This window comes from Penicillium chrysogenum (genome assembly GCF_028827035.1).
Source record: "Penicillium chrysogenum strain IBT 35668 chromosome Unknown utg000004l_segment0_segment0, whole genome shotgun sequence".
Taxonomy (NCBI): Eukaryota; Fungi; Ascomycota; class Eurotiomycetes; order Eurotiales; family Aspergillaceae; genus Penicillium; species Penicillium chrysogenum.
Window position 1 is genome coordinate 6093081 of NW_026622752.1, and position 27226 is coordinate 6120306.

Below are 27226 nucleotides of genomic sequence, written 5' to 3' on the forward strand. Positions count from 1 at the left end.
AGATTCCCGTTACGGTAAGTCATTATTTCTAGCGTCCTGCGCATACGGCGATCCCCCGTGTACCCTGTCAGTTGTGACTGCAACGGCAAACGAAAGTTCGCTACGGAGTACACACGTAATCCTTACCGAGTATATGTATCGTGTTGCAAAGTATTGGTACTACAAGTTACTCGAAATGGGTGTACTTCGTTGTATCGGCAAAATGTAAATGTAACAGTGCAACAAACCCTTCGAGAGGCAGTAACCAACCGAGTACATGCCTGCCCACCAATTTTGGAGTTAACAGAACTTTGTATTTACATATTTGACGGAGTAACCGAGGACCTCTGTGTCGCTAAGGCCATAGCACCCCAAATAATCCGATTCTATGCCCACGGGAACATTAAGTGATCTGCAAAATGGCATGCTGGACAAGCCCAATACTTCAGGCCCCATACATAACTCAATACCTCAGTAGCTATAAAGTACCCTCGATGTATGGTTCCACCAATAGGCACAAGTAGTTTGAATTTGTTCGAATATTATGTGGCGCTTATAAACCTATGTATACTGGACCACCAGGATCATAGCATCTCACAGAAAGCAAACCTCACTACTTCGCGAATCCAAATCAAGCTAATGACGCGCAACTGGAAACCAACAGTATATACACAGCCCATATCCGTGGATCAGCCAATGGGCCAAGGCCATATCTCAGTTTGGATCCAGGCTGAGCGTGGATGGAGATCTGCCATTCGTGATTAGGATGCCCTGCCTCACGGTGTGAATTTTCTGAGTCAGCCGGTCTGCTCCGCTGGAGCTGAGTATATCCTCCATCGAGTCCCTAGGAACAGGTCAGGATATGTGTCTTTCTTTTGGCCATGGCAACTCCATCCCCAGTGCCATCGGGCTTGTCACCTCCGCTGACAGTGGATACCGAAATAAACCATAACGGAGTTATTACAGTCATCGCTTCGTTTTCGTTATTTTTGGTTCTGGGATCTCTGGGGATTCGTGTGTATTCTGCATACAATAGAAGAGTCCGTCAGTTGGATGATTTGACTTTTGCAGCGACTGTGGTATGTCTTTCCGTCTCAACCAATGCGGACCCTTTTAGAAGATCTTGGGACTGACGTTGGATCTAGATTCTTGCCTTGGCACAGGTATCTGTGGTCTTTGCGCAGATTCATTTTGGTTGGGGTAAATCAAAGTCGTTGATCGCTGATGAAGATTGGAATTCGATCGAGAAGGTAGGTGTCCCTGATCAGGATGGGTATTGATTTTGACATCTGCTTTCTAGGCCGGGTACAGTGCAGATATCCTCTACATCGCAATATTATCTTCGTCAAAGGCGTCAACCGCACTCTTTTACCGGACCATTACTCTACGTAGCTCGCTCTGGATGAGCTATGCTCTTCTGACGGTCACTGTACTCTGTGCCCCTGTGGCTATAGTTTTGTTGGCCGTCCGCTGTGATCAACATCCATGGCATGATATCAGCAAACAATGTTCAGTTCTGGTAGGTCATGGTAACTGCCAATGCTATGTGTCTACTCACTCAGACTCCTCTAGTTCCCCCACTGGCAGGCCGTTACAGCATTGGATATAGCCTTTGAAATGATCCTCTTACTGTATCCCATCCGGGCAATCACGAGGCTGCAGACGACACTAAGCAACAAAGTCATTGTGATTCTGGTGCTGAGCTGTCGAGTTTTGTATGTTCAAGTTCTCCCCTAGTCAGTTTATGCATACTAACAAAGACCTGGTACAACTGCAGCCTTATCCCTATCAGCGCGATCCACCTCCACTACATGAGTCAACAAGTCAATTCAGCAGACCCAACACTCGAGGGAACCTCCGCTACGGTTGTGGCAGAACTTCACGTGGCATTCAGCGTTCTCGTACTGACAGCGCCATTAATGAAACCATTCGTCGCAGCCTACGTGGACGAGAATGGACTGGCCTACACCGACGACGCATCCAAGTCGCGAACCAACCATAAACTTACGCCACACTCTGATAGATCGAACGCGACATGCCCTGGGTCGCGGGTGAGTAATTTTCCGGCAAGAAATCGCATCATGAAGAGCATTGAAATATCAGTGGATCATGAGGATGTGGAGCTTTTGGAGACACGATGACGCTCTCAGTGGGAGGGTCGGAGCTATACCTTTAATGCATATATTTGATACGAAATACTCGTCGCATCGTGCTCATGTCTGAAGATTCAGGCTGTCATAAGTGTGGACTTGGCGCGTAGAGCGCGATCAAGACTCATTTCAGTATGCGTGACAACCAGACATGTCATCCCCAGAGCGGATGCGTTGTTTGGGTCTAACGTCGGATCCAATCGGGCAATATTGCATGTAGAAACGAGTAAGATCAAGTTCAGGCGTCTTCCGATGGTACCGGGGGCGAATCATATTTTCGCTCACGCGAGTATGTACCACGAAAGGTCTCGGTGGCATGTCCATATCGGGATATTAGGTGGCGTAATCAAGCGTTTTCGTCGATCAATTCCGCTATGTTTGGCATTGCTTAGCGCAGGGCATTCTTCTGACCACTGATTTCAGGTATCGATCCTCACCTGGGGCATTGGTGGTCATCCCCCCCAACTTCCATCTCCGAGACTCCGTAGGGCTATCCCCGCACTATGACCTCATCAATCTACAGCCAAACTTAGGTTGTCCATAATCAAATATTGCAGGTCTGTCACTTCCAGGAATTGCTTTCTATTCTTTCGTCTAATCATGACAGTTACCACGATCGCTACAGAGCTCTAAACAGTGACCCCGGCCACTGCAATGGCAGAACCTCACCACACTGCTACTTCCGGTCCTGACATCAACAGGAGTTATTCAATAACAAAAGAAGAGGAGGATCGACCGGAGGATGTGGTCTCTCATCTGGCAGACCCCTTCGGGGATGAGGAATTTGCGGAAATCAAGTATCGCACGTTAAAATGGTGGCAATGCGGCATGATCATGATCGCGGAAACCGTCTCCCTCGGTATCCTGTCTCTTCCATCTGCTGTCGCAGTGCTAGGACTTGCACCGTACGTGTTCTACTACTTCCTGCTCATGTCCAGCATGACAATATACTGATAGCTTTCCAGTGCAGTCATCCTCATCGTCGGACTGGGTATAGTCGCAACCTATACTGGATATGTCATCGGCCAGTTCAAACTCCGACACCCACAAGTACATAGTATGGGAGATGCTGGGGAGGTGATGTTCCATCCGATGGGCCTAGCCCGTTTCGGAAGGGAGTTCTTAGGAACGGCTCAGTTGCTTTTCCTCATCTTCGTCATGGGCAGTCATATCTTGACTTTCAGTGTCATGATGGATACAGTCACAGATCATGGGACCTGCTCGATTGTATTTGGGATCGTCGGATTGATCGTCTCGTTCATCTGTGCCTTGCCCAGGACTCTTCGCAAGGTGTCATGGTTATCGTTTGCTTGTAAGTATATCGATACCCCTTCTACAACGACTTCCTTGTTAACTATCACAGCTTTTGCAAGTATCCTTGCCGCACTCCTGATTACCATGATCGCCATTGCCATCCAGCGCCCGGGTGACGGCAAGGTCGATGCGACTACAACTGTCAGTCTTTCGAAGGGGTTCCTGGCCGTGACGAATATCGTATTTGCTTACGGTGAGTACGAACCAACCGGTCAGACCCCACGACTAATCGGTATCTAGCTGGGCATGTGGCTTTCTTTGGCTTTATTTCTGAGATGGAGACCCCGACGGACTATCCCAAGACACTATACATGCTCCAGATAACCGATACGAGTATGTATGTAATAGCCGCGGTTGTTATCTACATCTACGGTGGGAAGGGTGTGGATTCACCCGCCCTGAGTTCCACAAAGCCTATAACAGCAAAGCTTGCATATGGAATTGCTATTCCTACGGTGCGATATCTCTAGCATATGTTTCTGCTTTTGATAAACAGTCTCTAACTTGATATTTCAGATTGTTATAGCTGGTGTGATCAACGGCCATGTCGCGGCAAAATACATTTACGTCCGCCTGTTCCGGGGCACTGATCACATGAAGAAGCGCACATTCTTCTCAATCGGGTCCTGGGTTGTGATTACTTTAGTATTGTGGGTGATAGCCTGGATAATTTCCGAGGCAATCCCTGTGTTCAATAACTTGCTGAGTCTGATCGTGAGTGTCGCCGGAAGTTGCAAGTTAGATAGGTGCTAACATGGATTCACGGAGTAGACTTCCCTTTTCGCGAGCTGGTTTACCTGTGAGTGATATTCCGTCCATACCAAACTGTCGATCATGCTGACCTGCATGCAGATGGCCTAAGTGGTATCTTCTGGTTGTTCCTGAACCGAGGCCAGTATGGGGCTTCCTGGAAAAAGATGGTTCTAACTGTCGTCAATCTGGTCATTGTCGGGATTGGTGCTTGCTTGGTACGTCGAATTTTTCAATGCTGGGCCATTGATAATGTTACTAATTGTTATGAAGTGTGGCATGGGTCTCTGGGTGTCTGGGAAGGCAATTCACGATGATTCAAGTGGTGCCAGCTTTTCTTGTGCTGCCAGAAGTGGATGAAGTCGGAAGGTCTCGGCGTACAACATGTTCTAGATGTATCCAACTGTCTAGACAGATTCAACTTTCAATCTGGTGAATTCATATCAGTAACATCTTCATCAGGGTTCATTGTTTCCTTGGGTGCGGTTTATCTTTTAATCCAATACTTCTCGAATACCGCGGGAATATATATAAGCAGCAGCACACAATCATTTTTCGAACAAAGACGACCACTTGCTTCAATTTTGAACTGCTTGGAATATGTACTTAGATATTTGGATTTCCATTTGAAAATACGTAACGATGTCGTCGCTAATACCACGCATGACTCAGCCCTTCATCGATGAATGCCATGACGTGTTGCAAGATCACCCATTGTGGGTTCGAAAAAGAAACAATGGCTGTGAACCGTCTATTTCTTCGGGGTAGATCTGGAGTGCTTGCCTTGCATATGCCAACAGGCTAATGGTGAGCCTTCACTACTCCCAGTTGCTACACCGCGAACAAACCCCTGCCCTCAGTTATCATGATCAAGGGTATCTCTGCAATGGCCAACAAAGAGACCCAAACGTCACTGTCCCCGCAAAGCACCCTGCAATCAGGGCATGATTCAGCTAGCATGCGTACCATGTTCGACGATGATGACCCATACGACGTGACCGACGCGTTGGAGAGCAACGAGGGATCTGCAGAAAGCAAACCTGATAAATCCCCAAACGAGAAAGAAGACTCGATCGTGAACTGGGACGGCCCAAATGACCCGGCATGGCATCCGATTTCCCTCCTTCGAGTTTGGACAGCTCCCCTAATACGATTCTAGGAGATGCCCAAGAACTTTCCCCCACGGAGGAAATGGGTGATCACCATAATGCTAGGAATGATGACAATCTGCGTTACTTTCGGGTCTTCGGTCTTCAGCACAGCAACAAAACAGACGGCGAGGAAATTCGGTGTTTCTCCAGAAGTCATGGTGTTAGCTGTCAGTTTGTTCGTCCTGGGCTTCGCTTTTGGCCCCATTATCTTCGGACCCCTGTCTGAACTGTACGGACGAAAGCGACCGCTGTTTGTGGGCATGTTTATCTTTGCAATATTTCAGATCCCCGTTGCGGTAGCCCAGAACTTGCAGACTATCTTCATATGTCGCTTTCTGGGAGGACTTTTCGCTAGTGCGCCCCTTGCCATTGTGAGTTCGTCGCATAGTCTCCATCCCACACTTTCCCTCTCGCTCAATTCAATTTGCTGTGTTTAGGTATCAGGTATACTAGCCGATATGTTCGACCCCGTAGAACGAGGCATTGCAATGGCCATCTTCGCCGCGGCAACCTTCATCGGCCCGGTCGCTGGACCAATAATCGGCGGGTTTGTAACAATCTCATACCTGGGCTGGCGTTGGACCGAGTATATCACAGCTATTTGGGCATTCGCCACCGCTGCCGTCGCCCTCCTGGTAATTCCCGAGACATTCGAGCCGACATTACTCGCGCAACGCGCTAAACGACTGCGGCACAAAACCAAGAACTGGGCTCTCCATGCAAAGGCAGAAGAGAAGGTAGTGAACTATCGGGATATCGCAGTACGATATCTCCTGCGTCCGTTTCAAATGCTCCTGCAGGAACCCATTCTTCTGCTTGTCACATTGTATACAGGTTTCATCTATGCGTTTCTGTACACATGCTTCGTGGCCTACCCGATCTCTTTCCAAGAAGAGCGAGGATGGAATGGCGGCGTGGGAGCATTGCCGTTTGTTGCTGTTATTTGTGGTGTCTTTTGCGCTTGTTTGATTATCATTGCATTTTCATTGACGCGGTATAGAACGTTTATAATCCGCAATGGCCGGGTTAAGCCAGAGGAGCGGCTGATTCCTATGATTCTTGGAGGTATCCTGTTACCTGCGGGCATGTTTTGGTTTGGCTGGACCTCAAATCCACACATTACTTGGGTTCCGCAAGTTGTATCTGGGAGCTTCTTGGGCTCAGGCGTCATATTGATCTTCTTGCAAGTATCATTATCCACATTGGAATAACCAGGCGGAACACTCACTATTATAGGGACTTAACTATATTATCGACGTGTATCCCATGTACGCCAACTCTGCGATCGCAGCCAATTGCTTCTTTCGTTCATGGTTGGGGGCTGGATTCCCTATGTTTGCAACGGCCATGGTGTGTTATGTCCTTTTACCGGCAGTGGAACAATTAGGCTGATCATAATGCAACATAGTTTCACAACCTAGGAGTCGCTTGGGCGATGACCTTGCTAGGTTGTCTTACCGCTGCTTTGTTCCCTGTGCCCATTGTGTTTTACATATATGGGCCAAAGATACGGTCATGGAGTAGGTTCACGATGAAGGAAGAATAAGATCAAGCTGCGACATGTTCAGGCCATTGAGCAGGATTAAGGGGAATATGGATATAATTTCATCCGAAATAGTCTTACATAGTGATATCCGCGACATCAACCAGTAAAGTATGTTGATGGTATGTTGATGCTGACGGTAGAATTATCAAGTGGACAATTTCCTAGGCCTTATTATATCCGATCTCGGCACAAAGTCCTCGCTCCAGACCCGAGGCCCCGAGGCCCGACACCTATGACTCGGTGTTTATCGTTCTGATTTTAGGCAATTCCGATGATCACAGATATGGAATCGTTACATCAGCCTCGGCTAGCAGTTACAACATCGACCAAAAGACAAATATGCATGACACCACTTCGCGTTATCATGGCCCGAGGCACGAATGGTCGCACTCCATCGGCCAGGTCCGATGTGGAGCAGACCGGCTAGAAGACTGCATGATGTACGGCCTAGCCAATCCCCGGATGTAGTGCAAGTACAATTTACCCCGGCTTTTCACAAGGGGTTCAGCTAAGCTTCCTGGGCAAACCATGAAGCTTTAATCAAGCATTATAACGTCCCGCGAAGCAGGGATCTGGGGAAATCAAGACTCTTAGCTAATATTATCTTCCCCAGTGACGGCTCCCACACACTTCTACTCCACTCTCCTTTGAAGACTTGGCCCGATATGTCTTCGGTTCCACATCCTCGCCAATGGGAGCTGCGCTTCTTCCCCCCGGGGTATCCGCCCCATGTACTGCTCGGTTCCACCAGCGTCACGATCGTCCGGTGGACGGCGTTCGCCGTCTAACACTCAGATGAGTGTATATATGATGTTTATATCCAACCTGCAATCGGTTTGGCGGGGCAGTCGGCGTGGCATGATCTTGAAACTCTAGATCTTGAATTAGTTTCCCTTCCTCATACGACCATACGACTATGGCGCCATACTTTGGCCTTCGCGGCCCTTCCCTGAATAGGGCTATCATGTGGCTGGTTGTGTGTCCAGCCTTTGTGACCTATGGATACAATCAAGGTGTGATGGGAGGTCTATTGACCCTGGAATCATTTGCCAAGACCTTTCCGCAGATGAACACTCTCACTGCAACCGATGCAGAGAAAACCTATAACTCGACCATTCAAGGTAAGGCCAGTTACTGTACTCGGTGCGGAGATCAATCACGGATATTTCGTATCTCCACAGCTTGACTCCTTGCTCACCCTATGTTCTTTCAGGCACGGTGGTCGCACTATACACAGTCGGTGGAATATTCGGTTCGCTATCATGTATTCAATTCGGTGACAAGCTCGGCCGCCGGAAGGTTATCCTGCTCACCTCCTTCATCTCGATGATTGGCGCTATCCTCATGGCAACATCCTTCTCACTTCCACAATTCATCGTTGCACGGCTTGTCCTCGGATATGGCACCGGCGGTTACGTCGCCACAGTACCCGTCTGGCAGTCCGAGATCTCGAAGCCTAACAAGCGTGGCGCTCACGTTGTAACCGACGGTATCTTCATCGGCGCCGGTATCACCTTCTCTCTGTGGATCGACTTCGGATTCTTCTTCGTTAAGACCAATTCAGTTTCCTGGCGATTCCCCTTGGTCTTCCAGGTGCTGCTATCATTAATGGTCATGGGTTTTGTGATGCTCTTCCCTGAATCGCCCCGGTGGCTGGTGAAAAGAGGTCGCACCGAGGAGGCGCGGGAGATCCTGGCGGCGCTGGACGACGTCGACCCGCATTCGGAACAAATCACCCTCGATATCCGCGATATTGAGACTTCCCTAGCCCTTTCCGGAACTGGTTCGTGGAAGGATATGCTGAAGATGGGCGAGCAAAGACTGTTTCACCGCACTGTTCTCGCTTGTATGGGTCAAATGTTCCAGCAGATGTGTGGGATCAATTTGATCACATTCTACGCCACGACCATCTTCGAACAGTATCTCAAGCTCAATGCCGTCCAATCTCGTATCCTCGCTGCTTCCATGTGCCTAACACAGCCGCTGGGCGGCTTACTGGCCTATTTCACCATCGACCGTCTCGGTCGCCGCGTGCTAATGCTGTGGAGTGCTGTCGGGATGTCAATCTCGATGGCCATCCTAGCTGGAACAACTTCCCTCCAAAATAACACCGGCAGCTTGGTCTGCGCCGTGGTATTCCTTTTCGTCTTTGAGTTCATCTTCACAGTCGGCTACTCCGGCTTAACCTTCCTATACGCCACAGAGGTCGCTCCTCTCCAGTGCCGAGCATCTATCAGCGCCATCTCCGCTGCCGCCGTCTGGACGTTCAACTTCCTCCTCGCTGAGGTCACGCCTGTCGGCTTCGCTACCATCGACTGGCAATACTATATTATCTTCGCCGTGCTGAACGCCGCCATCGTGCCGACTGTCTACTTCCTCTTCCCAGAGACGAACGGTCGCACCCTGGAAGAAATTGACGAGATCTTCTTGCAGTCGCGTAACATCTTCGATCCGCCCCGCATTGCTCGCTCACTCCCCCGTATGCACGTTGCCGACGCTCATGGTGTTGATTCCAAAGAGGTGGGAAGTGGCGATGATGCCACGGCTGAGAAGCCCACTATGTAAAGCATTCACGAAGATATGAAATGAGGGTCCTGCTGGTTTATCGGGATATGTAAATAGACTTCCCGACCGTGTCTCTTAAGCGACCGGTCATTACAGATTTATCAAACGAAGCGTTCTTTTGGTTGCCGACTATTTCGACATTTCCATTTCCTTGTATATCTGGGGATAAATAGGCAGATTGACGTCGGGATATCGGACCGATCGTGCGACCGGCGTCTCACTCAGTCTCACTTCTGTCTCACTCAAAACTGGCGCCGTTTCAGGCTCTGCAGAGTTTCATCCTGCAGACCCCAGAATCCTTATTTCCGTGACTTATTTGGGGAGGAACCTGTCGATCACTTCCGGTTTGTCAATTGCCCTATTGGTTGATAATGTTGAGAAAAAGTGAAGAAAACGAAGACAATGTACCAGGGCCCCTGATTACTGTTTTGGTAGCGGAATTACACAAATGAGGGCTTTTGGGATTGGCTAAATTCATATCCAAACCCGCAAGCTGTCGACGGGTTACTTCGAACAATCCCGGATAGCCCGGGTTTCATGGTCCCCATTGTCTCCGTGTTATTTCCGGTGTCTTGTCTGGAGTGTGGATATATAACAGCATTTGGAAGGAGTCATTGTTGCTTGGAAGCAACCCATTACACCTCCAAATCAATACAACGCAGACATACAATCATCGAACCAAAATGCGGTCTCTTGCATGGCTCCTCTCCCTCCCCATAGCGGCTGAGGCCGGCGAAGTCCTGTGGAGCGGGTTCTTCAATGCCTCCGCGACCGTTGCCGACTTCGACAAATGTAAGAGAGTCAGAGTGTCGGCAGTTACCATTGACCAGCACTGACAGACAAAAAGGGTCATGGTCTAACCAAGTCGGCGATTGGCAGTGGTATATTCACGGCAGTGCCTCGACCGAAACATACCTGGGACTCTCACCTGATAACAAGAACCCGGCCGATACGAGTGATGAGCAGGGCATCCGGATCACGATCGTAGGTCATGACTGAAGCTGAAGGGGAGTGGAAGCTGATAGCAGTCAGGACGGCACGTCGTTCTGGAATGGACAAACCATGGAACGATCCGAGATCATCCCCCAAACCAAGGCAGATCTCGGAAGCGGTCATTTGTTCTACCATTTCTCGCTGAAGACAGAAGACACAAATGCACCGAACCCGAACTTCGAGCATCAGATCGCGTTCTTCGAGGTAACGAGCCCCCTATCCAGAGTATCGAACAGACCGATAGCTAACATGTATATCCACCGCAGAGCCATTTCACAGAGCTCAAATACGGCACCGCGAGCGGCGCTTCGGGCAAAGATAACACCCTCCGCTGGTGTGTCGGTGGAGTCTCGAAGTGGGAAACGGACTTGGAAGCAGGGAAGTGGTACAACTTCGCCTACGACATCGATTTCGACGCGAAAACTGTTGGATTGTGGGCTTCGAATGGGGCCGATGACCTAAAGCAGGTTGTCTCGGCTGTCAGCGCGTCGACTTCGACAAACTCCGCCGATTGGCATGTTGGCGAGTTGCGCCTCCCTAATGGGGGCTCGGATGCGGCTGCGGAGGACTGGTTTTGGTCTGGCCTCTTTGTGGAGAAGGCTCCGATCACTCCTGGTATTGCCGGTCCTGCATGAGACATCAGTTCGATGTAGTTTGTAATGTACTCGGTAGGTATTTGGTGATGGCATCCCGTCGTCGAGCTGGAAAGAGGACAAACAAATTGCAAACATGACAAACTTAACAACGATCCACTTTACTTTCCACGGTTGGATCTGCCCATGATGTCATCCATTAGACAGTACTCGATACTACTGATACAGTTCCTCGAATGGACAGGAATGAAGTCATAAGAAATTATGTAGTCGTTTAAATTCATGTAATGTACAAATGAGGTATTTACCGCACAGTGTAACCACCGTCAATGAGCAAATCGTTGCCCGTCATGTACGTGCTGGCATCGCTGACCAAGTAAACATAAGCACCCTTGAGTTCCTTCGCATCACCATTGCGACCCATGGGGATCATCGAGTTCCAAAGGTCCTGAACGTCCTTTGCGACGAAGTCAGACAACCCGGTGTCAATGTAACCAGGTGAGATGCTGTTAACGCGGGCAAAGTCGCGCCATTCATTGGCCAGCGACCGAGCAAGGTGAATAGTGCCCGCCTTAGCAACATTGTATGAGGTCTGTTCCTGGGGGAAGTTGGCGATGTGGCCTGACATGGAAGAGGTGATGACGAAGCTGCCGGTGCCCCGCTCCTTAAAGTGGGCGCCAACAGCCTTGGCGCAGTGGAAGGTGCCGGTCAGATCGGTGTTGATCACTTCGTTCCAGTCCTCCACAGACCCGTCAAGGATGCCGCTGTCGGCTGTGCGCCCGGCGTTCGCAATGAAGGCGTCGATCTTGCCGAAGTCCTTGAGTACGTCTTTCACGAGGGTTTCCACGCTCTCCCAGCTGCCCACGTCGCACTTGTATGGCTTGACCTTCACGCCGTATTCTTCGGAGAGTTCCTTGGCGTTCTTCTCGCCGCCCTCCCGGCGGGAGGAGTATGTGATGGCCAGGTCGGCGCCCATCTCGGCGCAGCCGCGGGCGGCTTCGATACCCATGCCTCGGGCTCCGGAGGCTCCGGTTACAACGACGACCTTGCCCTTGAGGCTAAGGAGGTCAAGGAGACGGTCGGCTTTAGGGACGGGGATAGGCATTGTGGTAGATGGGGTTTTGGATGGTCGAGAGATAGGTATGTTTGGATGGAGGGGTTGGAGGGTTCAAGGATAAGAGAGGAGAACCAGTGTTGTTTGAATATGGTTCTTCAATATCTGGACATCGAGGTGGCTTAAATATGTCTATACCCCTCTCCTAGAGCCATGACTTGATGCCCTCGCACTGACATCAGAGAGCCCAGGTAGGTATAGCCGGGTTAGGGACCTCCTGCGCCTGGCTTGATCAGGTTATGTGTGGGCATATCCAGTAAGAACATCGAATGGTCTCAATCAGGACAATCTCGGTGGGGACGCTTGGCGGTCAGTGACATCATGACCTGAACTGAGATTTGTCCAAGGCTCATTCATTCGTTGATTATCAATGATTATGTTTCAGATCCGCATTGGCATCTAATTCTTGCAAATCATGCCAACTAATTCTAGAAGGCTCTTTCATTGATATCGTGTATCCTCGATCAGGACATGCCCAAGGCATCAGCTCTGGCCGCGGAGCACCGCCCCACTTTGACACGCCAAGGAGGAGTATACAATTGCAACTTGAATCTCTCCCACGCATCTAAAACAAATCCTTCATAGCAGTCCACGGAAGTGCGGTGGGGTCTTCTAGATCAAAAGCGTAAAAAGAAAGGCTGTCGAAGCCCTAGAAAGTCATGACGGAAACGACAATGCGGAGGAAATCCAAACGTCACATTGACTCAGCAATGCATCAGGAACAAAAGAAATTCCCCGGCCACTCCCAGGACTGCAAAAGCCTCTTTTTGTGTTTATTGCCAGTATGGGAGATCAAGCCGCAACAATCCCTCCTACTCAGCCAATCCGAGAAGGTGGACCTATTCAACGATCGTCCACAGCGAGTACCCTGCACCATAACGAGTTTCAAGATTCGTTTTTCTCAAGGTATGCGCCAGTAGCTTGCCTATGACAATTGGGACTCAATTGACCATGTTGTAGAGTCCATTCCTTCTTCCAACGAGACACACACATAGGTCATGTCGGGCGTCACCCTTTGCGCGGGAGCCAGGACATCGAGATACACACCTGGAACGGCCCAGATGACCCGGATAATCCGTAAGATGTGAGAGGAATGAGGGACAGCGGGTCTTTGCTGACAATTCAGATTCAATTGGAGCAAAACGTATAAATGGGTGCTCACTCTGACGATTTGTTTCATGTCAGTTGCATCCGATCGTTTCCCATTTGCCAGAAACAATACTGACTCATTCTAGTTCAATCCTGACAGGTCTACCGGCGGGATCGTACGGCGCCGGAAACAAATACATGGAACAACGCTTCCATGCTCAAAACGAGCCGTTTCCAAACCTCGCATGGGCTACAACGTCTTGGAATATGGGCGCTGCGTTCTGGCCCCTGATCTTTGTCCCATTGACCGAATCTTCGGGGCGTATGCCCGGGTACTTTATTGCATACTTCATTCTGGTCGTCTCACTATTTCCTTCGGCCTTTGCGCAAAACTTTGCGACACTAGTCGTTACCCGATTCTTCGGCGGCGGGGCCTCTTCGGTATCTATCAACATTGTCGGGGGTAGCATCAGTGATGTCTGGTATGGAGCCAATGCTCGGAGCTTACCGATGTCTCTATTTGGTTTTACGAGTGTTGTAGGAATAGCCCTGGGTCCATTTATCGGATCAGCGATTCAACAGATCCACAAAAGCGACCCATGGAGATGGTAAGTTATGGTTTCACCCGTGCTGCTAATATGTGGAACACTGCTGATAAAACTTCAGGATTTTCTACGTTCAGATCATTTACAATGCTGGATTGATTCCGATCTTCTGGCTCATTCTTCGCGAGACCCGTGCAGATGTGATATTAAAGAAACGTGCCAAGAAGCTCCGTCGGGAGACAGGCCGTCCTATCTACGCCGAAGCCGATTTGGATACCACCAGCGTCTTGAAGCTTGTGCAGATTTCATTCGAGCGCCCTACACGGATGCTCCTCACAGAACCTGTAGTTATCTTTTTCACTCTGTGGGTCAGCTTCGCGTGGGGAATTCTCTTCCTCTTCTTCTCCAGCGTCGCCCAGACGTTTAGTGCAAACTACGGCTGGGGCACATTCCAGACCGGCCTAGTTCAGCTAGCCATATCGGTCGGAGCTGTGATTGGCACAGTTTTCAATCCCATCCAAGATTGGATCTACCTCAGATCCGCCCGCCGAAATACTGAGCGTCCGGGTAAACCTATCCCAGAAGCCCGCTTGTATACTTCTATACCTGGTAGTCTGTTGTTCGCGGGTGGGCTCTTCTGGTACGGTTGGGCCAGTGTCGGGGACGGTTCTGTCCCTTGGATCGTGCCGGCACTGGGAATTGGCTGTACTGGCGTGGGGATCTATTCTATCTATATGGCTGTGGTCAACTATTTGACAGATGCATACGAGAAATACGCTGCTTCGGCGTTGTCAGCTGCTTCACTGGGACGCAACTCCTTTGGAGCTTTTCTGCCTCTTGCATCTTTCCAGCTTTTCAACAACCTGGGCTATGGCTGGGCTGGATCGTTGCTTGGCTTTGTTGGACTTGCCCTGTCAGTCGTGCCTGTCGTGCTGGTACTTAAGGGGCCGGCTATTCGTCGTCAAAGCCCATTCATGCGTGAGGCTATGTTTGAGCCTGAAGACGACAGTGAGAAAGACCTGGCCTCCGAGAAGCCGGATGTGTGATTCGTCACTTTTCTTGAGGGGAGTGGGTGGACACGCGTCACCACTGGATGCCTATACACGAAACGAAAACAAATGGTGGATATGGATAACATATTTTTCCTTGAGCTAGACATTATGTTTACATTTATCAAGTTAGTCAGAAAAGCATTGCATGTACAATTTAAGACCAAAGTGCAAACCAGTCGACTATGGATGGCCATGTGGAGTGTATATATATAGGAACTTGTCGAACATCAATCTCCGCAACGTAGGCTAAATCCGTACATCTGGCTTTGTTGCTGCCTCCAATAGCACATACTCTATTCGCCATGTGCTAAATTTGGCAATAACAGCTCCTAAATGTAGTTGGGTGGTTTCCCAAACACATATCTACTCTTGATGTCCAGAGGATCCTCAGCCTCGCTTCGTTGCGCCAAGACAACTATTGTGCTGGTGATAGCATTTTCTCACCGCAGTACCGGCTCAAGATATATGCCACGGGCACAATTCACTTCCAATAAGGTACAGCATGTATCCGATCAAACAAGCAAGATTTAAACCCTCAAAAGAAAAGATCGTGCCGATTAGGACTCTTATGGCGCCCCCGCGGCTCGGGGGCCCCGGGGCCTGACGCTCCGCTTAATCAGCCATCAGCTTCGCCCACGGGCAATCCCGAGGTCAAGGTCGTGTAGGGCTATATTGGGAAGTGCCGAAATTTGTTTCCAATTGATGAATGGTGATTCGTCTAGCCTAGGCGATCTTCCCTAAATTGAATAAGCTCGTGGAGCAGAGATTGCCAACCACCAGCTTTCATCAACTGTTGACGCGGCGCCAAGCAAGCTTGTGTCGAAGATGCCCCATGCTTGCTCCCACTTAGGGCTAAGCTATGCAATATGCAGGAACGCGAGTAATATCGCGTGTTGCACATGGGAGATCTCTTCAGAATGACACGCGTCAGGGGACTGCATGGGATATAAATCCAGGCCGTTTCGACCATGAGTCCAGTCATTCACAAACCACCAATTCGTTCCTAGCTTGTTCAAAATGGTCCATCTTTCTAAACTCCTCGCCGTCGCAGCTGCATGCCTGGCGGCTCCTGCCATCGCCCACCCGGGAGAGAAGCACGATCCTCACGTTGTGAAGCGTGAGATCCATGCCCGGGATGTTATGGCCGCCCACGCTAAGCGCTCCCTCAATGCTTGCGAGAACACTTCCCAAGCTCGCGAGTTGAACAAGCGTAGCATCGCCCGTCGCTCGCAAACCGTCAAGAAGCTCCGCCAGAAGCGCGGGATCACTGCTAGTAATACTGGTTCCTAATCTGATATCCGATGAGATACTAACATGTGTATATCAAGATCCCCAGAAATGGCGCCGCGACCTTGCTGCCCTCGAGAAGTGGGAGGCCATCGACCACAACCGCACTGGCATCCTTGATTACAGCCCTGCGACCCCGGAGTCAGTCGTCTTCGGCGCTAACACTAGCGCAGTCCTGACGCCCACTGTCACTGACGGTCCCTACTATGTCTGGGGTGAGGTCGTGCGTCAGAATGTCAAGGAGGAGTTTTACTCCGATGGAGTGGATGTTTTCCTCGAGGTGCAGTACATTGACGTGAACACCTGCAAGCCTGTTCCTGGAGCTGTCGTCGACATCTGGCAAGCCAATGCCACCGGTGTGTACAGGTAAGTTTCTGATGCCCTCGACGCGTCTGAACATTGCCATCGAAATTGAAACACATCTCTAACCACCCTTACCATGCTCAGTGGAATCTCTGTATCAGGCAACTACGCCGCAGACGGCTGGGACTCGACATACCTGCGCGGGATCCAGCAGACCGACCGCGACGGCGTCGCAACCTTCGAAAGCATCTTCCCCGGCCACTACGAGGGTCGTGCCACGCACACCCACCTGCTCACCCACCTGAACGCAACCCTCCTGCCCAACAAGACCATCCTCGCCGACACCGGTAGCGTCGCCCATATCGGCCAGCTCTTCTGGAACGAGGTGCTCCGCAGTGCCGTGGAGGACACCTACCCCTACAACACCAACACGCAGGCTATCACCTCCAACGCCGACGATACGTGGAGTATCTTGCAGGCCGATAGCGCTTACGATCCCTTCCCGGAGTATATTTACCTCGGTGAGGGTCTGGACGATGGATTGTTCGCTTGGATCCAGATTGGAATCAACACTACCGCTGATTACACCGATAACTCCTACTACAGTATTGCCGCTTTCCACGGGGCTGATGGTGGCTATGCGCTTTCTGATAGCTCGGTTGGTGGTGGTGCTCCGGCTGGTGCCTCTGGTTCTCCTCCTAGTGGTACGGGTATGCCTAGTGCATCCGGCTCGCCTAGTCCGTCTGCTTGAGGAATGGACTAAGGAGGGAATGAACCGAATCAGTCTTCTGGGGAACTTGATAGCTAGGTTGATTCACTGAGGGAAAGTCAAGATCAGCCCCTTGAATCCTAGCGGTGCATCTGTTATTAGGCTTCTGTACGTAAAAGATTGCCCCACCTGTACAATTAAACAGATATAGGCCCGTTTGAGCAAATTTCATCCGCACTTTTCGCACATCTATCATTTGGAATTTCCCCGTAAGTAAGACTACTGTGATCTTTAGGAGCGTAGCAAACCCCGGCACAGGAGTTAGGGCGCAATGGAAGTGTACTGATCACAAACAATTAACCCCCTGAGCGGGGTGTGGCGGGCATAGCGTGTAAATAGACGCGCACGGACGGGATGTTTTCGGGAGATCGTGAAAATCATTGAAGCGGGAGTCCAACAAGGCTTTCACGTTTCGATTTGTTGAGCCAAGCCTCTGCACGTAACGCAGATCATTGGCATTTGTCAAGCGCATTTTTCGAAGATGGGGTGGGTACATCGTGCTTAGCTCAATTGGGCATGGTCGTTTGTACACATTTAGCGCGTACACATTTAGGGTTCCGGTAATCCAGCCCTGGGGCCTTGCGTTTGAATACATCAACCCAATTCCCTCCGGACGTCCGGGGTAGAGTGCGAAGGGCCGCGGCATTTGATTGTCTCATATGATGAAGCAGTTTCAGTGTCGGTTGAAGAATCCCAAAATCCAGAATAAAACTAAGGTTCTCGAGTTCTCCACTGTTCCATGGTTGGGAGGTTTTTGGAAAAGACATTAGAGTTCAACCCATCCATGGAAGCGAACTCGTACTCCGTACCGGGATCAATAAGGTTGGACGTAAAACGTCACATCTGCATCTGTTACAAACCCTGCTTCGTGCAGGACCAGTGTGGTTCCATATCACCTCCAGGTTCCAGGGTTTTATTCGACTGTTAGAGGACGGGCGGCGCCGGAGTCCGTGAAGAGGAGGAAAGCCGGGCGAAACTCAATGCACGTGTGCCACCAGCATCTCCCCATACTCCCCAATTCTTCGGTAAAACCTTGGAATCCTCGTGCCAAGGGTACCAACACCGTTACCCAATTGCTGGGACAGGCCTGCAAGGACCGAATTCTCACCAATTGCAAAATACTCCGTAGGAAGGCATACAAATGGTACTTAGCACATCATAGACATAATATACGTTTTCTTGTCCCTCAAAATAGTTTCATGAAACATCGGTGGGGAATATTAAGCATACTAAAACAAAGAAAACAGGTTTTGGCAGACAATCTCTATGTGTCTGAGGTTTTATCCTTGTTCCACATTGATATATAGAATTAATTCTAGAATTAGATCAATTGAGCTAGACCTCTATTATATATTTGCCTCTTTCTCTATCTCTACCTCGTTACGGAGTAGATGGTCGTTAGATGATTGAGAAAAGTCATGGTGCCTTAACTACTGTATGGGCAGTGGGGCAAACAAGGACCTCGGGAGTTGTCGGTGCCACAGTTAATAACTCAAATTTCAATAGGCAAACCCCTCTACTCCGTATTCTAGGCTGCTCAAAATGACCCCAAAACTGGCCCGCCATTTTGGGTCGTCTCATGTGGCGATCCATCGAACGAGGACTCCATCCGAAGATCCAGTACTCATCCGCCCCCACTACCGAGATATTATTGACTGATTGCTGTCTCAAGGGGTGGCTCCCTTTTCCAGCACCGATTCCCACTTTAGGATTTTGGACTCAAAATAGAAAACTTCGGGGTCTAGAGCTAAGTGAAGGTTTATTGAAGTCAGAATAGCCGGCCACATGGGGATCTTCAAATAAAACCACGAGGGAATCCCCCCGTTCCTTTGAATCTCTTTGGCACTTTCTTTCTATAGGTGCGGATGGGATCCCCATGCCCTCTGTTCCTTCACCATGGATAATATGGAGGTACTTGAGGCGGTCAACGATGACGGCCGGAATAAGGCGATTTTGATCGTCACTTCTGTTTTCTTCGCTATTTCGCTTTTGAGCGTTATCCTAAGATGCTTCGTTCGCACTCAAGTCGTTCGGGCTTGGGGCTGGGATGATGGTACTATGGTTATAGCCATGGTGAGCTAACTTGCACATTCACAATCGAACAACAACTAATATCGCACCTTCCCTTATAGGCACTCAACACGGTCTTCGCAATTTGTGGGATCGTCGGGTGTAAATACGGCCTAGGGAGGAAATTGGCTTATTTCGCTCTACACCCGGACGACTTCCACCGCGCATTGCTGGTACGATCCTAGCCCTAACATCTGGAACGCAAGCTCACAGACTCCCAACAGTGCTGGTGGACAGGCCAACTCTTCTACGTATTGACCTGCGTCGTCGCTAAGATCTCGATCATCATCGCGCTTCTCCGCATCACCGTTTCCCGCGTCCACGCCTACATCCTCTACGCCGTTATAGCTCTAGCCACCGCCATTGGTCTCATCTTTTTCTTCTTCACCATGTTCCAATGCTCCCCCGTCGACTTTTTCTGGAACCGCGCACAGCCTAAGGCCAATGGCTCGTGCATTGATACAAATGTCCTCATCGGTGTTGCGTACTTGTACAGTGTTGGCGCCGCTATCACCGACCTGACTATTGGGTTGCTTCCCGTGGCACTGATCTGGGACTTGCGCATGAAACGCCGCAACAAGGGTGCCATAGTTGCTATTTTGGGTATCGGTTGCATGTTCGTGGTCCTGAGGCATATGTGTTGAATCTATATGGTCACAATTGCTAACATGTCTGCAGTGCGAGTGCCGCGGTCATTATCCGCATTCCCTACATCATCACCTACAAAGATCCCGAATTCCTATGTACGTACCACGTCGTCTCAGTTTCGCAAGTCATTTCAACACGGAGAGTTCCACTAACACCCAGCAGACGCCACTTACCAACTCTCTATCTGGTCCAACGTCGAAGCCGGCATCGGCATCACAGCAGGCTGTCTCACAACGTTCCGCCCCTTAGTCCGCTTCTTCCGCGACAGTTCCTCCGGTGGTCTAAGCCGGACTCCAAACTCATTTCCCTTATCCAACAACCGCGCTGCTGGCTTCCGCCGCTCTGTGCCATCGCAGCACTTGTCCCGTGACGACTGCCAGCTCTGGACTGGTAGACGAAGCGACGAATACCACGGCGTTACGACCACTATCTCCACGGCTCAACAGAAAGACCTTGGTTCCAGCGAGGAAGACCTGACTCCATACAGTAATGACAACGACCCCGAGGCTCCCGGGTGGAAGGTTGAGAGGTCCGTTCGCGTGTCCGTGCAGGATTCACGATAGATCTAGGCTCTATAATACTTTTAATCCCATGTCTAATTTACGATAATTATTTTATTTGATTTGATTTTTTCCGTCCGAGAATCGCCTGTTTTCCCTTCCTATTAGCACACTTGAAATTGCTGGGTTCTTGTGTATGCAATGGCGCCATTGTGGGATCATCCGATCGCGTTGGGCTTAAATGGCCCATTGCGATGTTCGGCCGAGTTAAGGGCATGGACGGTACAATTTATGGTGTTGCCACTGCCAATGGTGTGGCATGGTGAACAGACGGCTATTCATAGGCACAATCAGTCAATTGCTCCAAAATTTGAATTTATTTTCGAGTGGGCTACAGTAATATTCGAACTCAGTTACACACGGAACTACTAACCTTCTAACTAGTTAATATACGCATGTTACCTCGTACCATTCCTTCTATGCCCAGGCATTCATAACCTCTCTTCCGCACTGTCCTTGCCCGTAATCCGAGGTTATCTAAATACTACATGTTCGTAAAGAGAATTCGATCAAGGCCACCTTTCAAGCGAAACAGACCATTTCTCGCGAAACTCCTTCGCTTTCTTATCTTTCAATCCCCAGGCACTTATGACTTTCTCTTCCAATTCCAAACCCCACTCTGTGTTGACCTGCAGCGTAACCATGCCGGTGGAGAGATCCCTCTTAAAGCGCAACCACTCATGGCTCCCACTCTCGCCAACTGCACCTCGGAATGAGTGCTTCAAGCTCCGCAATCGCGGCATTCGCTGCGCCGCGAGACCAATGGACTCATAGAGCTGGTTGACTGGGTCGCTCTTGAGGATGTCGCGCCTGGCATAATAAGCGATATCGTATTCCCATTCATCATACGAATCATCATCCAGCTCTCCTTCCCAATCTGCTTCATGATTGTTGTCGAGTATCCATTTACCTTGCATATCAGGTCAATAATAATGCTTCAGGTTGCTATCCCAAAAGGACATACCGTCGGGTGTATTCGGCGGGACCTCTAGAACTTCCAGGACCTCCAATTTTGGCCAGGTAAGACACGTCGGGTCGACCATCTCTTCTACCGTGGGCCAAAAAAACGATTTGCTGACTCTGACCTTGTCGAGGCGTAGTTCTCGGAGTCTCAGACTCAGAGAACGACAGGAGATGGAGAATTCGTCTAAGCCTCGAGGTGACAGATAGTTGGCGGCATCACGAGCGGGGTTTAATGAGAGTTCGCGGTTGTGTGTAATCGCGAAGGTGAACGTCTCCGCTGATTCAGGAAGAATCAGAAGATGGTCGGCAACCTCTGTTCAGCGTAAGTCGTGGTTTACAATATCTATAATATCAACATGACAGAAAGAAATTACCGTACCTTGTCGCTGATCAGTCAAAACCCGCAGCGCTCTGGGCTGAAGGGACCCCCCCTCTCCGCCGGAAATGTGCCGAACATGGGGCAAGCGACTAAGAATGTGGAAAAATGATAACGGTCGAAGAACGGTGGTGTCAATATCGAGCAATATCAGACTTGTGACTTGTGGCAAACGAGGTAGCTTCTGGATATCCTCTGCAGTCAGGTACACCTGATGTATGGCGTTACCTGTTTTCCACAGCTGGTAGTAATCCAGAGACTCCCATTGTTCTTGCGTGATATTCCTAACGTCGTCCTCCCCCGAGCGTATGTGTGACCATTGAACCGAAGCGACAATTCGACATTAACTTGGCGATCTTTCCACGTGTGGAGAAGCTCAAATAGATCACGCAAGGAGGCTTGACATTGCCGGTCATACCGCTCGGAAAACTTTTGTGCATTGTCCGCTCCATCTGCGACCGCCTTTTCGCGCAGATGGTCCCAATTAATCTCGGGCTCCCAGAGAAGGCGTCGAATATAACCTACTCTCGCGCGCCGGTCTGGGGTTCCAGATGTAAACGCCTTCAGCTGTGCAAGCCAACCACCAGCGTAATCAATACGCAGCTGTTGCTGCCAGATTACGCGCTCCACGACCGCCTGCCATTGGCGAGAGACGGTTGCGTATTGGGCTATCTTAGCACGCTCTTCGTTCCTAAACACGCTGCGTTTTTTCTTCGGGCTTGGGGTGTCTCTTATGATGGTGACGATAATATGAATTACATCTGATGGTACGAAGACCATCTTGTTTCCAGAATGTGTAAGTGATAGGGGCTCTGAGTTATACTAAGCAAGCAATCACAATCCTAGAGCACCTGGTCAGCTTATTGGGAGAACCCATTTTTTGATACAGGCCGGGAACGAATGGAAGTCGAATTATTTGACACAAGCCATGAAGATAGAGAAGCAACTTTGCCTACCGGGGTGAGCTCTTTACAGCATACGCACAGCCTTTTGAATTATGACGAGCTAAGACGAGGGCTGTGCAGCATGCGGGGAGAATGAGGGGAAAGAAGCAAAACGTGGCTGACGGGAAGCGGACCTTGCCAGATCGCCAGATCGCCAGATCTACAAAACAATTCTGGATGGTTTCGTGTAATATTACTGTACTATGGCAATCATTACGATGACGGTACGGCAGAGACTTCGAGGCGGTGAGCTAAACGGTTACCCGAATCAAGTAGCAAGAGTATGGCGGTATAGCTGATTTCGAAAATTACTGTAATAATGGTAAAAGAAATAAAAACTATCGATTTTGCCAATTCTCCCTATTTTTGGTCTCGTGGAGTGATAGTCTTGATCTACCATACCACCAGGATCTGCTGATATTGCCGACGATCCCGCGATGTACCATTTCTATTGCCTTTTAGAGCTGCTGCTAGTTTTAGCTAAACATGGCAATTTTATGCTTCAGAAGGACGCTTATGCGGCCAACTATTCTTGTACTATATAGCCCCAGAAGTCAACTGTTCATTAAATACGCTATAGGCTAGAACCTGCTAAGTCAATCACACATCGCATCATGAATAATCTCCTGGTTATATGCCCACTGTTTCTTGATTTCGCTCATTAGGCTCCTGCGCCTTCTCACGCACAAGACCCTCCTGCGACTCAGAAGGTCGAACCGCATAGACATCGACAACAGTCGAGGCGAACTTGCTTGCCTTGATCTTGCTGGCAAACAGAATGTCTAGCTCCGCGTACGTGCGGTCCTTGGCCTCGGGAAGACGGAAGAATGCCCAGACGAAGGCAGCGAGTGCCGTGGCACCCCAGAAGAATCCAGTCTTACCAGACGCATTCCAGGCTGTCGGGTTCATGAAATATGGCTGCAGCACTTGCGACACCACGTTGACAATCTGGTATGCTGTGCGCGCGAGGGAAACTGTCAGCGGGCGCAGACGCACTGATGATGTCTCCGAGACAATGGCGTATGTGATCGGGCCGACGGTGAGGGAATAGGTTAAGAGCCAGAAGAAGCAGAGTCCGGCCTGCGCCCACATAATACCATTTGCGGATGAGGAAACGTCGAGAATCCCGATTATGAAGAGTGTTGTGCACAGGATTCCCTGGCCCCAGACGTACAACGTGCGGCGGCCGAAGCCGGAGATCAGCCACCAGGAGAAACAGGTTCCAACAAAGGCAATTCCAGTGCATCCGACACCGAGCTGGAAGGAGTGGGTTACGGACAGGCCGGCCTGTGTGAAGAAATAAGCAGGTGAGTAGGCGAATGTGCTACCGGACAGAATCTGGCCGGCGAAGGCCATGCAGCAGATCTCCGTGCGGCGGAGGTCAACCCCCTTGAAGCAGTCGTAGTAGGTGGTGCCGGCTTCGATCTCGGCTTCGAGCTTGATAGTGTGCACCATCATGGCGAGTTGGCCGTTGATCTGGTCTTCGGTCTTGGTGCCGCCGAGTCGGCGGATACTGCGCTTTGCATCTTCCAGGCGATCCTGGCGAACGAGCCACCAGGGACTTTCTGGTGCGAGCCAGCAAATAACCATCAAAGGGACGGGCCAAATCCATTGCAAGCCGAAGGGGATACGGTAGCCCCATTCGTCCGTTCGATCGACGAGCCCGTAGAGGACACCGGAGGCGATCAGTTGGCCGATGGCCCAGCACAGGTTGACGTAGATGGTGAGGTAACCACGCAGGACGGTTGGGCATACCTCAGATGCATAGGCAGGCCCGATGGTGGCAAACACTCCCCATGAGAGTCCACAAAGGACCTGACCTGCCACGAGTACTCCTGTGGAGTTGGCGAAGAAGGTGATGAAGATTAAGCCATTGAGGAACATAAGGGCAACAAACATGACAATTCGGTAACCCCATCTGGACGCACAGTATCCGTTCAAGATACCACCTGCGATCATGTCAGTCTTTGTCCTGGGGTGATAATCGAGAGCAGAACTCACCGAAGATACATCCAACCGTACTAGCCATGCTCAGGCCGGTCTGCCAAGGTGCAGATACCTGCCACCCGATATCACCACCATAATCCTGTCCATACTTTTGATTAAACGTGGGGTAGGCGAAGAAGTTGGCCATGAGGATGGTATCGTATCCCTCCATGATAATGGTCACGGAGACCAAAACAGACCACATAACAGCCTTGCGGTTCTCACGCAAGGCCTGCATCAACGTCTGCGAGTGCTCATCGTCGCTAGCCTGCCTGGCCTCGTTGGCGGCGCCGTGGCCCAGGGTATCTTCCACGTGGTTGACAGCGGTCTTCTCGACAGCAAGCACGGTATCAACAGTGGACGCCATGGTGGGCAACTGGACACTAAGTTTGAGAGGAGGGCAGGGGTACTGCCGTATATATACGTGAGTTCCCACGAAGTCCTATCTGCCAGGATCGACCACATTTACATTAGTGTCCATGTTTGCATTAGCGTGCGTCTGGGGTTGCGGAGAAAGCAAGGACCATCCTGCGCCGCATCCCCAAACCGCGATCAGCCCATCTGATATTCAGGCTAATTGACGCTGTATAGAATGTAGAGAGACATATCTGAGTCGTGCAAAATCCTTGTCAGCGCGTCTAGACCAACTCTGGAATGAGGGTCTGAAATTTACACCTATCGGCAGGAAGAATATTGGCATGTGAGAATTGCGGGATTCAATTCTGCGGTCAACGCTGTGATTATCTGGGGAAACAAGGTTGGGGGAAATACGAGGAGGCACCTGATTGGACTCGCCTGGTTAGCGCGAACGCCCCCGGAATGTCGAAAACGAAGCCATTCCTTTCCTGTAACGGCCAAACATGCCGAATCTGCATTGCGGAAGAAATGCCCAGATAACAATCGAGAATGCTCTCGAGACCTTCCTTTTATTGGAGGGATAATATGTCAGGTGGCTTGGAGACATCTGTCACGGCCTTTCGGACCGGGCTGTTGATCTTGGCCCGTCTTCGCACCCGTCGCACGGGTAATATGGCAAGATCCGACATCCGATGTTGAAACGGTTTCCCTTTGACCTGGGGAATCTGGGGATTTCTTTGTTTCCTCGGATGGTTAGTTATATATATATATTTAGTTTGGACATGGATCTGCGTCGCGCATTCAGCTTCAAACTGGTAGCATAGGTCTCGTTCAATCGCCGGGCGGCTATCCACACTTGTCCCTTCCTTATAACAGGCGAACGGAATCTGGAACCCTCTCGATCTGGGCTCTCATCAGGAGGATGCCAGACTTTTGGCCAATCATAACCAGTTTGGTGACCCGACGAAATGGGCTTCAACAGGTAATCCCGGTGTAGATGAAGAGTGAGAAACATCCTTGGACTACTTTGGCCGGATGTCTGACAAGCCTTGTAATAGCCTGCATCTGATATCTGTCTTCAGAGAGATGATGGTTGATGGAAGAACGGTCAAAGATAGCTAAGGTGAAAAGGTGAAAAGGTGAACAGTAAATGAACCGTAACCGCAGGTAGGGTTTGTTACTCCTCTCCGCTCCCCGCCCCTAGAGGAAGGCACGATAGACAATGACCTCCTTTTGTTCCCAAGCCTCTATCTTCTGCCTTGACCCTACAACTGACTATATATAGTGGCATCCGAAACACAAGGGATTCCACTCATCTATGTCGCACATGGCATCGTCACCGGTCACTAGCATCTATCATGGACAACCTCAACTGATGCCGAACCGTCGTTTGACTGCTTTCGTCCGGCAGATCACCGCATGCCTAGAAGGAACAGGACCTGACTTCTGCACCGAAGCCCCCGTCTCGAGTCGTTTGGCCTTCACCACGGGAGCTGGTCCATCCGACTCATGCTCAAACTCTCTCACCTCCTAGCTGACAACCATTTCGCTGTGCCGTTCGACGCTCTTCTGACAGCGCCCTCATCCAGGGTGGTATGAGTGGCCCTGGAAGACAAATTCTAAACAGGAAACTCGGCATGTCCCTGATATCTTCAGGCCCGAAACATTGGCCGGGCCCTATACGCAAACATTGGGCATGCCAGGCGGGGCCTATAGTGCGAAACTGAAAAGAGGGAAAGGTGGCAGACCCAACAAAATCGCAAACAGCACCGACGGAGACCCTTGCCTCATATAACGATGCTCCTTCCGCCAATTTTAGTCTCATCACCATGGGTATTTCCTTGTCCTGTGGAAGTCCTCGATTAGGAGTGTCTCGCCTTCCTTCCAATGTCGACAATGCCATTTGCGGCACCGTCAGCGTGTCCATTCCCGACAGCTTTCATTGGTTGTCTTGCTTCTTCAGTCTTGCCCCAAGCATCTGTAACTACGAGTCCTGGATCCATCTCGAGCCCTCCTCACCGGATTTCGAATAGTCTGGACCGTGGGTTTCATATCAGTGCAGTTCGGAACTCGTTTAGCGTCATCTTATGATGTATAATCGCTAGCGCTACAGCATACCTCC

General features: G+C 50.2%; 13 protein-coding genes across 13 annotated transcripts; 10 read left to right on the top strand and 3 right to left on the bottom strand.

The window, feature by feature from the left end:
• Positions 1 to 860: 860 nt before the first annotated feature.
• N7489_008264 (uncharacterized protein) lies at positions 861 to 2120 on the top strand (the record flags this gene model as incomplete). Its single annotated transcript, XM_056714014.1, has 5 exons — positions 861 to 1058; positions 1125 to 1229; positions 1280 to 1498; positions 1552 to 1694; positions 1757 to 2120. The coding sequence occupies 5 exons, from the start codon at positions 861 to 863 to the stop codon at positions 2118 to 2120; spliced, it is 1029 nt and encodes a 342-aa protein (XP_056567729.1).
• Positions 2121 to 2783: 663 nt separating this feature from the next.
• Positions 2784 to 4553, top strand: N7489_008265 (uncharacterized protein; the record flags this gene model as incomplete). Its single annotated transcript, XM_056714015.1, has 8 exons — positions 2784 to 3034; positions 3095 to 3441; positions 3493 to 3636; positions 3684 to 3898; positions 3960 to 4157; positions 4215 to 4242; positions 4296 to 4411; positions 4467 to 4553. 8 exons carry the CDS (start codon positions 2784 to 2786, stop codon positions 4551 to 4553), a joined length of 1386 nt encoding a protein of 461 aa, XP_056567730.1.
• Positions 4554 to 5058: 505 nt separating this feature from the next.
• On the top strand, positions 5059 to 6555 carry N7489_008266 (MFS transporter; the record flags this gene model as incomplete). Its single annotated transcript, XM_056714016.1, has 3 exons — positions 5059 to 5268; positions 5353 to 5715; positions 5782 to 6555. 3 exons carry the CDS (start codon positions 5059 to 5061, stop codon positions 6553 to 6555), a joined length of 1347 nt encoding a protein of 448 aa, XP_056567731.1.
• A 1251-nt stretch (positions 6556 to 7806) lies between these two features.
• On the top strand, positions 7807 to 9455 carry N7489_008267 (putative MFS sugar transporter; the record flags this gene model as incomplete). The annotated part of the gene is made up of 2 exons (XM_056714017.1): positions 7807 to 8011; positions 8104 to 9455. 2 exons carry the CDS (start codon positions 7807 to 7809, stop codon positions 9453 to 9455), a joined length of 1557 nt encoding a protein of 518 aa, XP_056567732.1.
• A 683-nt stretch (positions 9456 to 10138) lies between these two features.
• Positions 10139 to 11083, top strand: N7489_008268 (CAZyme family GH131; the record flags this gene model as incomplete). Its single annotated transcript, XM_056714018.1, has 4 exons — positions 10139 to 10247; positions 10303 to 10439; positions 10488 to 10652; positions 10715 to 11083. The coding sequence occupies 4 exons, from the start codon at positions 10139 to 10141 to the stop codon at positions 11081 to 11083; spliced, it is 780 nt and encodes a 259-aa protein (XP_056567733.1).
• Positions 11084 to 11345: 262 nt separating this feature from the next.
• Positions 11346 to 12146, bottom strand: N7489_008269 (SDR family oxidoreductase; the record flags this gene model as incomplete). Its single annotated transcript, XM_056714019.1, has 1 exon — positions 11346 to 12146. The coding sequence occupies one exon, from the start codon at positions 12144 to 12146 to the stop codon at positions 11346 to 11348; it is 801 nt and encodes a 266-aa protein (XP_056567734.1).
• A 793-nt stretch (positions 12147 to 12939) lies between these two features.
• On the top strand, positions 12940 to 14835 carry N7489_008270 (uncharacterized protein; the record flags this gene model as incomplete). Its single annotated transcript, XM_056714020.1, has 5 exons — positions 12940 to 13061; positions 13116 to 13232; positions 13282 to 13335; positions 13391 to 13852; positions 13911 to 14835. 5 exons carry the CDS (start codon positions 12940 to 12942, stop codon positions 14833 to 14835), a joined length of 1680 nt encoding a protein of 559 aa, XP_056567735.1.
• Positions 14836 to 15858: 1023 nt separating this feature from the next.
• Positions 15859 to 17182, top strand: N7489_008271 (intradiol ring-cleavage dioxygenase; the record flags this gene model as incomplete). The annotated part of the gene is made up of 3 exons (XM_056714021.1): positions 15859 to 16114; positions 16170 to 16494; positions 16576 to 17182. 3 exons carry the CDS (start codon positions 15859 to 15861, stop codon positions 17180 to 17182), a joined length of 1188 nt encoding a protein of 395 aa, XP_056567736.1.
• A 1914-nt stretch (positions 17183 to 19096) lies between these two features.
• On the top strand, positions 19097 to 20481 carry N7489_008272 (putative integral membrane protein; the record flags this gene model as incomplete). The annotated part of the gene is made up of 5 exons (XM_056714022.1): positions 19097 to 19273; positions 19333 to 19443; positions 19495 to 19886; positions 19949 to 20013; positions 20081 to 20481. The coding sequence occupies 5 exons, from the start codon at positions 19097 to 19099 to the stop codon at positions 20479 to 20481; spliced, it is 1146 nt and encodes a 381-aa protein (XP_056567737.1).
• A 506-nt stretch (positions 20482 to 20987) lies between these two features.
• Positions 20988 to 22597, bottom strand: N7489_008273 (uncharacterized protein; the record flags this gene model as incomplete). The annotated part of the gene is made up of 4 exons (XM_056714023.1): positions 20988 to 21388; positions 21443 to 21754; positions 21821 to 22101; positions 22236 to 22597. 4 exons carry the CDS (start codon positions 22595 to 22597, stop codon positions 20988 to 20990), a joined length of 1356 nt encoding a protein of 451 aa, XP_056567738.1.
• Positions 22598 to 23391: 794 nt separating this feature from the next.
• Positions 23392 to 25114, bottom strand: N7489_008274 (uncharacterized protein; the record flags this gene model as incomplete). Its single annotated transcript, XM_056714024.1, has 2 exons — positions 23392 to 24710; positions 24763 to 25114. 2 exons carry the CDS (start codon positions 25112 to 25114, stop codon positions 23392 to 23394), a joined length of 1671 nt encoding a protein of 556 aa, XP_056567739.1.
• Positions 25115 to 26422: 1308 nt separating this feature from the next.
• N7489_008275 (uncharacterized protein) lies at positions 26423 to 26638 on the top strand (the record flags this gene model as incomplete). The annotated part of the gene is made up of 1 exon (XM_056714025.1): positions 26423 to 26638. One exon carries the CDS (start codon positions 26423 to 26425, stop codon positions 26636 to 26638), a length of 216 nt encoding a protein of 71 aa, XP_056567740.1.
• A 295-nt stretch (positions 26639 to 26933) lies between these two features.
• On the top strand, positions 26934 to 27137 carry N7489_008276 (uncharacterized protein; the record flags this gene model as incomplete). Its single annotated transcript, XM_056714026.1, has 1 exon — positions 26934 to 27137. The coding sequence occupies one exon, from the start codon at positions 26934 to 26936 to the stop codon at positions 27135 to 27137; it is 204 nt and encodes a 67-aa protein (XP_056567741.1).
• Positions 27138 to 27226: the final 89 nt, after the last annotated feature.